This window comes from Corvus brachyrhynchos, unplaced genomic scaffold, assembly GCF_000691975.1.
Source record: "Corvus brachyrhynchos isolate BGI_N302 unplaced genomic scaffold, ASM69197v1 scaffold15, whole genome shotgun sequence".
NCBI lineage: Eukaryota > Metazoa > Chordata > Aves > Passeriformes > Corvidae > Corvus > Corvus brachyrhynchos.
Genome location: NW_008238349.1, coordinates 2,283,159 through 2,293,208, shown reverse-complemented (window position 1 = coordinate 2,293,208; position 10,050 = coordinate 2,283,159). Strand labels below are relative to the sequence as shown.

The following is a 10,050-nucleotide window of genomic DNA, read 5'->3' as shown; positions in this document are numbered from 1 at the left end:
CACAGCGCGGCCTCCAGCGGGGCAGGGAAGGTGGGCTGGGGATTCTGGGGTCTTTCTCCGCAGAAAGAAAAACGGCTGAAAAAGAACAAGCGGCTTCTCTCTCTCTGAACGCCGAGACCAACTGCTCACAGGCCCCAGGTGAAACAAAAGAGCAGCCAAGTCCTTTGTTTTCCTGAAGTACTCAGCGATTTGTTCCCCTACCAACATGTATGGGGGGGAAAATTCCTTTAACAGAAAAAAACTAGGACTAAACTAAAACTCCAACATTCTGCAAGCCAGGGGTGGAGAGGACCTAGCCCAGACAGTCGAAGGCAATGTTGCTGGCTCTGGTTACTGCCAGCAAGGGGACGCAGGTAGCGTGTTCCACTGAAAAGCCACACCCACAGAAATAAAAGGATAACAAAAGAAGAACCAATGCAGTTGGACTCAGGCTTACAATTCCTTCTGCATTTTCAACCAAAACAGCAAAAATGGTATTTTCTTTTTTTTTTTTTTTTTGAAAAGACAGTATTTCAGACAAGATTTCACTGAACTGACAGAGTAGAGCAAATAATTACATTTCAAACAAGACTTGAAGATGGAGCCACTAACTTCCCAACTGTATGACTGTAACCTTGATGTTGTGAATCTTAATCCTGTGCAAGATTAAATGCTAAAATATGATATTTTTAAAAGATTATGTAACTTTTCCCATAAAGGGTATGTTTTCCCACCATAATCTCCAATCTGTTCCACTACAGACCTGATTTTTCTGTAGGCTGAAAGTGCACCCATTGTAATAGGGAATCCTGAAGGACAGAAACTACCTCAATTATTATTATTTATAATGGCCCTTGCCTGTTACATTATCAAAGCATTTCCACATTTACTAATTAATCTTTACAAGGCCTGTTATGAGGTGATTTAATTGGATTATCCCTGTTTATCAGATCAGGAAACTGAAACACAATGAGAGACTTGTCCAAGGTCAAACAGAAAAGCCTGCAGCAGACCTATGAACTTCACCATGGTGCTCTGGTTCCCTGTGTCTTCACCTTGCAATTGCAATAGCAAAGCTGCTCACTTGAGAAAGGCTTACTTGCCCATGGAGAAGCCCTTCCACAAACCCAAGATGACTGTGACCGTTAGGCCAAAAGCCTGAAGAAGATGATGGTTGGCCAGCGTGTCACCATCAGCTTAATACTGCATGCAAAGTAAAATCATCCCCCCTTTAACTGCACAAGAATTACATCAAAGCATCACGCAAATTCTCCCGAAGAGAACTGTTAGTTTGGAGTCATGCACATGCACCAGTCTGCATTCTAGAGTCAGATAGAAGGATTTCAACTGATTCTAGTGAAAACCAAAAAACTAGACACATTGCACTGGGATTATGAGTTACCCTTGATCCATCATTAGTTCTGGAGACTTTGTGCCTGGAAAGCTGGAAAAGACTGATCACTGGCATCAGGAAAAAATAAAGTTGATGAAGTTTTTGGGCACAAAACCTGCAACCTCTGCCTGAGAGTCTCCGTCTGGGTACAGACAGCATTTAAGTTTGTTTCGCTTTCCAATCTCGCTTGATCAGGACAATCTTCCAAGCCTGTCAGGAAAAGAAATTTTCTCACCTTGATGAATGACTGGTGATCCTTGGGAAACCTGAGTCATCTCCTGCACTCATGAGACCATCTGGCAAACCTGCTCAAAGACCAGCCCTGGGGAGTGCTGCACACTGGCATTTTGCAACAATTACCACGAAAGAGATGTTTTCTCTATTTGCAGATGATGATAGACTGTTTTTTTTCATGGGTTACTGAAGATTCCATTTCTAGACTGAGGTCATAGCATTTATGAGATGCCAAGGTGGAGGAAATCCACTTCCTTGTTCACATTATGAACTTGAGAAAAGTATGGCTTAAACCTAAAGTAGATTCACAGCTAGCAAAGATTGGGAACTGATGGTTGAATGTTTTTAGCCATAGGAAAAGGGACTCATTTTGCTGCTTGTATCATTGATTCCTCAGCTTTCCTTGTGCTTCACTTCTCAGCCTATGACAGGGGGCAACAGCACTTACCCATCTCTCACAGGGTGCTCCATATTGCAACATATAAATGCTTCAAAAGGTCTTAGAGCATGTGTTCAGCCTTGGCCCTTCCTTGCACATTTAGCACCCTGGCATCTCCTCACAGCTGGCAGACTACAGCCAGCTTCAGTACAAACAAGGCAAGCCACCCTTTCCCCTAAAGCCCACCCTTCAGAAAAAACCAGAAATGCACCAGTGGAAGAACAAGCAGATGGTCAAATGCTCTCTAGTGAAAAAATATAAGGAGGGCTGCTACTTTTTTGTTGAGCTGCATCCTGATCTTAGAGAGCAACTTAAAATTTCAGTGAATTGTTTCATTGTTTCAGTCAGAAAAGCTTTGTAGGTCCTGCATTTATGAGAGGGGTTGGTAAGAATGAGCCCTGGTATCTATCCGCTCATTTATATCGGACCTTGGAAAGTGCTAGGAAGCAGCCAAGATGTAATAAATTTAAGGAGGAAATCATGGCCCGTCAAGTGGTTCAGGAAGAGAAGTCTTGGCTTTCTCACCACAGGCTGTGAAACAAAAATAGGTATCAATACACACCCATCTGCTGGAGGAAACAGTGAAAAATATGTATTATTTATGCAGTACTTCTTTAAATAGGAGTGAGCAGAGAAACTGAACCAGAAGACTTTTTGTGGCAGGTTACAAACATAAGGAATAATATATGCTGTCAAAATTTGCAAACCCACTCACATACAAGCTTTAAGAGGAAGATAAAGTGCTCCTTTCCCCAGGTGATACAAAGCAGACCTTGGAATATTATATATTTCTCATTTCCCTTCCTTCCCCCAAAAGTTTTAACCACCAAACCCTACTGCCTCTTGGGAGAGGGCAGAAATCCCATGTAATCACAGACCCCCAAAATGTCTATTGATCTATATCAGTAGAGATGCATTGCAGGAAAACCCTCCCCAACCTAGCACATATTTCTAATTAGGCAATAGTCAAATCCCCACATTTTAATTTGAATTTAGGTAATTAATACCACATTACTTAAAAACCTGAAAACCTCAGACAAAGCATAGTCTAACCATTACAGAGATCAGAAGAGAATTATTGTACATGGGTTTAGTAGAGAAAAACATGTTCTGCCTAGCAACCACAGGTGCTCCTGGCCATCCAGGGGAGGAATCTAGCATTATAAATGTCAGAAAGTAAATTATGCCACTGTGCCTCAGATACAAAGGCCTAGTTACTGGTCAATTAAAAACTAAAGAAAAAATAGTTATAGAAGGAATATTCAGAAAACCAGATGCAACTATTAGTTTGCTTCCCTCTGTATCTTTAAAGAAAGTTAAAGATTGCTCGTAGCTAGATGGGTTCTGTGCTTGGACTTATTTATAAGCTGTTTTCTCAGGAAAAGAGGACACTTTATATATATACAGTAAAAGTTTACGTTTAGGAAAAGAGGACGCTGAAAGCAATTCACCATTTTGATGTTATTGAAATAGGAACTCAGTGTGCTACTAAGTATATGATGGCCCTGAATCCAAGGTCAGACAGGGTTGTCTGAGGATGATGGTTATCAAAACAAAGCACTGCCAGCAAGATGGCTTTTTTATTTTTATCCTTTTCTTAATAGAATGAAAATTTTTCTGCCACTCTAACTAGCTGAGATTTTTCAAATAGTTCCATTATTCTTAATGTACTGGGCAATTTACTGTGAAGTATGAGCTGAGATTAAGAACCTCCTCCTTCTAGAACATGTGTCAATGAATGGATTTCTGGCCTTAGAGAAGTTACTAGCCATATCAGGCAGCCAAAGAAGGTTTAAGGAAGGACTGTCACGTCCATCTTGCAGATGAACCTCAGTGTGAGAAGACCAAGAGTCTTGCTTTGTGTTCACGGATCTGCACCTCAGAAGGATGTTTCTCACAGCTGCTTCAATGCTGAAATGAAATGGCTTTTCCTCTCTGGTTCTGATCCAGAAGAGGTCAGTCAGGACCTAAGGTCTGCTGACTGCAATAATCTACATGAAATGGGCTTGCCAGTTCTAGGAGAAAGAAGACCAGAGTACATGTGCGTCCCTCACCCCAAATTTCCCTGAACCTAGAATATGCATGTTTACAAATTTGAAAATCACAGTGATTCACTCCTCCCTTGACCCTATGTGTTGGTTTAACACAGTCTGGTTTTTAGTGGGTGGGAAAAGCTGCACTAAACTTCTGCTATGTCCAGGACAGAGCCCATCGCTGAAGGCTCTGACAAAGGGCAGATTGCTAGCCCAATTAGAGAAGTTGGTAACGCCTCTGTGATGACATATTTAAGAAAGGAAAAAGTGCGGGAAGTTTCTTTCATCTTCCCCTCTGAGGGGTGGCGATGGGGCTGCCGGGCCCTCAGAGGGGGCTGCTGGGCCTCTTTGTGGCGCGGCCGCCGAGGCCCTTCCCGGCGTGGCGGCTGGGGCCGGTTTTGCCCTTAAAATGTTTTTCCCCTAATCCTTATCTCAACTCATGAAGTTTTTTGTTTTAAATTCTCCTCCTCTGCTGAGCTATAGCAGAGGAAAATGAGTGAATAGGTTTTTTTTGTGGGTGCCTGGCGCTTAGCCAGCATCAAACCCTGACACCCTAGCACTTGATTTCTTTTTCCCTACTTCAATACCTTCAAAGTTCACTGCCTATATGAAAGACTGGACGCAAGGGACATCAACTAAGTGCCAAGGCCAGGAAGCCAGTAACCTCACCTTGCAAATGTTAGCAACATGTTGCTTTACAATAATCCATCTTCAGAGCAGCTTCACCTGGGTGACAGACTGTACCAGGCTCCATTTATGCAGATGTTCCCAGTGCATATAAACAGGGTTTTCAAGATGACAGCTATGTCCAGGTGTGATGGCATGTGTTTCCTTTCAGTGTGTGAAAGCTAAAACCTTTGATGAACAGAGACTACTGGGACCAGCAAGACCACACACTAGAAGCTCTGTTCATCCAGCTGCCCAGAGACAGTGAGTCTGTCCTTGCTGCTCTCTGAAAAAGGAACAGACTATGCAGAGAACACAGGGATTATGGCATATCTGCAAATGCACAAACAGCTCCTGCTTTCAGCCAAACTTTTGGGAAAAAGGCAAACCAGCCAAACAAATGTTCCTGTATTTCAGGGAGCAGCAGCCGCTCCACCTTTCTGCCATGTGCTGGCTGTGCAGCAGGGGGATAAATGCCAAGACCGCACATGGCTGTTCAAGCACCCCACTAGCTGAGACATTTGTCTTCATGCAGGAGGGCCCATGACCAAACTTTCTGCTAGTTCATCTCAGTATCAGCCCGGAAAAGAGCTTTCTGAGCACAGTTCCCTGTGTTATTTGCTGAATAAAATTCTTCCTCATTAGCAGGCCAAAGCCCAAGAAATGGCCACTGGAACAAACAAGGTTCTGTGCAAATGTAATCCCGACCTCACCACCAGGGAATTAAAGCAAAAAATTAGGCTGTAGCTGTTCCCCTTCAGCATGATGAATGCTTAAGCAGGTTACGGCTTTGCACTGTGGACATTTTCTGGGGAGAAGAAATAACAACTTCTTTACCACCCTGACTCCCTTGCTGCTCTCAGGGAAACAAGCCTAGGGATTATTTTTTGACAAAACAGTTAAGAATGTTTACTGCATGTCAGTATGTTTTAAGTGTTAACCTCAAGGATTGATGAAAGTGCCAGTATTTCTTCGGCCTGCTCTTTTCCCATCAGTGGTATTTGTGATGTGCAGGAGAAAGAGCCTAGCTAACATGGAAGATGCCATCTAACAGGACAACCTTCTCATTGCTGCTGCAGCAATAATTCATACAGGTGCCTGAGAAAGAAAGGTTCTCATTTTCCATACAGAAAAACCTGTCCTTCAGAGATTTACATTGAGTTTGTTAAGTGTTGCAAGAAAAAAAGTTACCTGGAAAGAAAAGAAAGTCATTTACTGTTGGACTTGCTATCTGAACTGCTCATCAAAGGTGAAGATTTACCCTGTAATTCTTGAGCTGAATTTGGCACTTCACTACTCAGGACAAGAAGCAGCTGATGCACTCGAGGCAGACATGATTGGTACTGTTTTGCAAGAAGGTGGGATGCTGGAACTCAGAGATTTTGATTCTGTTCAAGCCCGTGTGCTGATTACAGGCTATACAATGGGAAAGTGAACTTTATCTTGCTGAGACATTTTTAGCTAGACTGTGAGGGAAAGCAGGGAATGAAGCAGAGTCCTTTCACTGTAACTATATGTTAGATCCTGGACTTCTCCAGACTATGAAAAATTTACACCATACTGAATTGAGGAACAGGGATGGAATTGCACACAGGGCTAACTCTGAGATGAAGCTTTGGATGTGGTGGTGACAATTCAGAAAGAAGAACATGGGCTGGATACAAACCCAAAGGATATGAGGCTGTGGTAAGAGAGTTAGCAGGATGTGGTGTATACAGGTCTTGCCAGAAGATCATCACTTAAAAAGGAAAGCACAGAAAAGGTGATGAAGCCAGCAGCTCTGTGACACTACTACCCAGGTTGGGTTTTGCACCTGGCTTCCACACCATACTGTAGCAGAGGATGGCCTTAGCATACTCCCTCATTCCTATGCACTGTCTGGAAGTTTATCTTTTCTCCTGCAAAGCCCTGCTTTAGCACCCCAACTGCACATGGTGTATTTGAAAAAAACAGGGATGTTATATCCCAAAACCGTGGCCCAATTGAAGGTACATGGGCACTGTGACTATCAGCACTAAATTCAGGTGCCAGAGAGAGCCAAGGTAGCAGAAGATTCAAACAGAGAGGACTACTGCTTGAATTGCAGCAGCGCTGCCTGGTTCACAGAGATAACCTGGGCACCAGTGGGACATGCAGCTTCTTGAGGACAGTGGTCATGCCAGACCTGGGATTTGCTCTGAGCACAACCAATAGTGCACAGTGCAACAGTCCCTCAGTACGGATGAGCAAGACCACTGCTTGAGCTCACCTTTGTTTCAAGCCAGCATAATTTCTAGAGAGATAAACAGCAGTGTAGCTGCTGGAGACTGTACAGGGGTGGCTGCAATTCAGCTTGTCACCAGTGACCGAATTGAAAAATCTGTGTCATGCCAACTGGGCAGAGAAACGAGTGCCATAGATGTCAGACAGACATGATGCTGGAGATGAGCATGCTCCAGGCATGCTCAGGGGCACCTGAACAGCTGGTGCCCCTGGCACCTGCTGGTTCAGTGACACAGACTCCCTCCTAAGAATGAGAATCTCTGGGTTTCTTGCTCTGCTACGTGCTGTGCCCCTTGGAAAATAACCCAGAAACTTTCTCCTCCTTTAGTGAGCGTTTGCTTAACATGAAGCTCTTAGAGGGAGGCTCTGAATCCTACTATTATGGTAAAACCAAATTAGAAGTAATTTTCCTCAATTGCCACTGATAACAAAAAAGCTGGTGCTACCAATAGTAGTAAAATTCTTGCACATATGCCCCTTTAAAAAATACAACAAGGGACACTGGGAGCAGAACTCGATGTCACCTCCTCTTCTGGGAGCAAAAGTACATGGCATAGACTTTCAATCAAACCCCCAAACTACCAAATTATAAACATATGTAGCTGTAAAGATCCATTTAGCATTCTCAGCCTAGTGATTAATTTATTAAAATCTTCAGGTACCACTGTACTGGACTAAAGTGTAGCTTGTTCTATTACATGTTTGTGAGTAATCCTGAAGCAGAAAAGGGCCTACTTCAGCAAGGCTACTGATCATAAAACTGTACTAAACAAAGATGGTGTCATTTCAGATTTTCTCCTTGTGGTTTGGATATTACAAAACCATTGAATTTTACAGTGTAACAAGAAGGTTCTCAACAGTTAATTCCTATTCAGGAACAAAATCCTCTTTTTTCATATTTTAATGAATTTTCTCTGACCTCAAAATGAGACTTTTAATTCCAAACACAGAAAGAGCAACTGAACAAAAATAATGATAGCTGCCCAACACTTCCTCATTCCACTACCTCAATAACACTGTTACAAAACAAAACCTCCACACATGATAAAGGTTATTACAAACTATTTCCATCTACAGAGCCAAACCATTCTCTACATCAGCACTTGCACAATGACAAGAATCTGCAGCTCTCAAGCACATACCAACCACCTTCTGTGACCCACCTTTGACCCTTTCAGCCACTCCAGGCAAAGATGGCACACTTCGTACAGGGAGAGCTGGGTGTAAGAAAGGGGGATAAATCACAGCTTTCGGTGATGAGCCAAAGGAGCCGATTCACAACTCCACAGCATTGTGCTTGTGGTAGGGATGATGCAAACTATTCATCTTCAAGTGCTCCTTTCAAAGATAGAGGTTGATAGAAGCTGGAAATGCAAGATGTGGTATGCTTGTGGAGGCTTGGGGACACAGGCCAGCTCATTTTAATGCAATCATATGCAGATGGTTTTGCTTTTTCAAGCATGCTTAAACTACTCTTTAAGACTTGGGTATGATCCTCTCCCAGCATTCAAATATATTCATATTCCATATCTGAATTGCCTTGCACAGCATGGCAGCAGAGACAGTGTGCTTAAGTGATCAAAGCACCTTTCAGAGCTGTACTACCAGCACTGGCAAACAGACCTGTTTTACAAACATTTTGGTTTACAGTCTCAGCGAGATGACATGTTTTCCTCATCCACCCTCAGGCTGGATACCAAAGTGGCACCTGCTGACACTTACCTAGGAATCCCTCTTCATCCACAATGATAGTGTAGTCCTCAGGGGTTTCTGTGAGGCTGAAGAACTTGCACCTGGCAAAGGCAAATAGCAGGAGAACATGATTAGCAGCTGGACTGAGCAGAGCCTTCTCTTCCACCTAAAATGGAGGTGCTTTCCCATCCAAGCTGTGCTGAAGGAAAGAGTCACAGTCTGGTGTTTATGGAGAGGCCTGAGGCATTAACAGACCTAGATTTTATTTCTGGCTAACTCATACTGTGTGACCCACATTCTGTGCTGCCTGCCCAGGCACAATGGAGCTGGTAAAACTCTTATTATTTTTATTACTTAGTTCTTAGTTACTTTTCTTACCATATCCCTTAAGGCTTCCCATCACATCCAGGACCTGCTTTGTTGCACTGACACAGAGGAAAAAACCTTGCTCACTGACTGCTCACTCCAGCACCCTCCAAAAGCATTTCCACGGTTCATGTATGCACCTGCCTTCCCTTTTTGCCCACTGAAATTTCTTGCCTTATCAAGGTTTGACATCTAATCTCTCAGCCAAGCCCCAATATCTCTTCTTGCTGCTTTAGAGGCTTTTGCCACCAACAGACAGAATCCCAATTTCCTGTGCTGGTCCTCTCCCCTTCCTCAGGTGCTGCAGGTGAAGAAGAGTGGTAGCAGCCATCAAGCCAATTGACACAAGGCTGAGCTTCCCCTTGCCCAATCCCCTGTGCCTCTGTTCTGCTCCATGCTCATCTTCTGACATCACAGGTCACGTGCAGCGCAGCATCCCCAGCTTGTTCAGCATTTAGCACAATGTCACCTCTAACAGGACATACAAATCAAATGTGACCTGGGATTCTTCCACTGCAGACACACAAACAAAAAAAGCTTCAGCCTTAAGGCTTAACACCACATATAGTTGAAAAGGTTTTTTTCCCTGACACACCAACATATGTACAGCAACATCTACTGAAAAAACCCAGCTTCTATCCAGCTGGTCCCCAGCAATGGCAGGAAGGTTAGCATGACATTTTGCAAACTCATGTTCACGTTCAGCAAAGCATCAGCACAGTTCTGGGTAGCATCCCCAACACCCGCAGGGCTCCCGGCCCCTCCAGGAGAATGCCAGAGCACGTGGACTGTGTTTGCTGCCTAAGCCCAGGAGAAATTTTTCCCTCTAAATTGGGTGCAACAGGAAGAGCATGTGTCTCCAAGAACCAAAGAGCAGGATTTCAGTTACACTACAATACTCTCCAATTTATCTGAGACAACCTACAGAAAATATTTTAAATACTAGAAAAAGAGAGATTGTTCTCAAGGCCCCCAAATTTCACCGC

The 10,050-nt window shown here is 43.5% G+C and overlaps 1 protein-coding gene across 5 annotated transcripts in view; it reads right to left on the bottom strand.

Moving 5' to 3' along the window:
- The window catches only part of GATSL2 (GATS protein like 2), a 139,151-nt gene that overhangs the window by 52,734 nt on the left and 76,367 nt on the right, over positions 1–10,050 (bottom strand). For all 5 annotated transcript variants that reach the window (XM_008634495.2, XM_017735292.1, XM_017735295.1 and 2 more), the window contains exon 2: positions 8,729–8,799. In XM_008634495.2, coding sequence (XP_008632717.1) covers positions 8,729–8,799 — 71 coding nt within the window. The remainder of the gene's footprint in view (positions 1–8,728; positions 8,800–10,050) is intronic.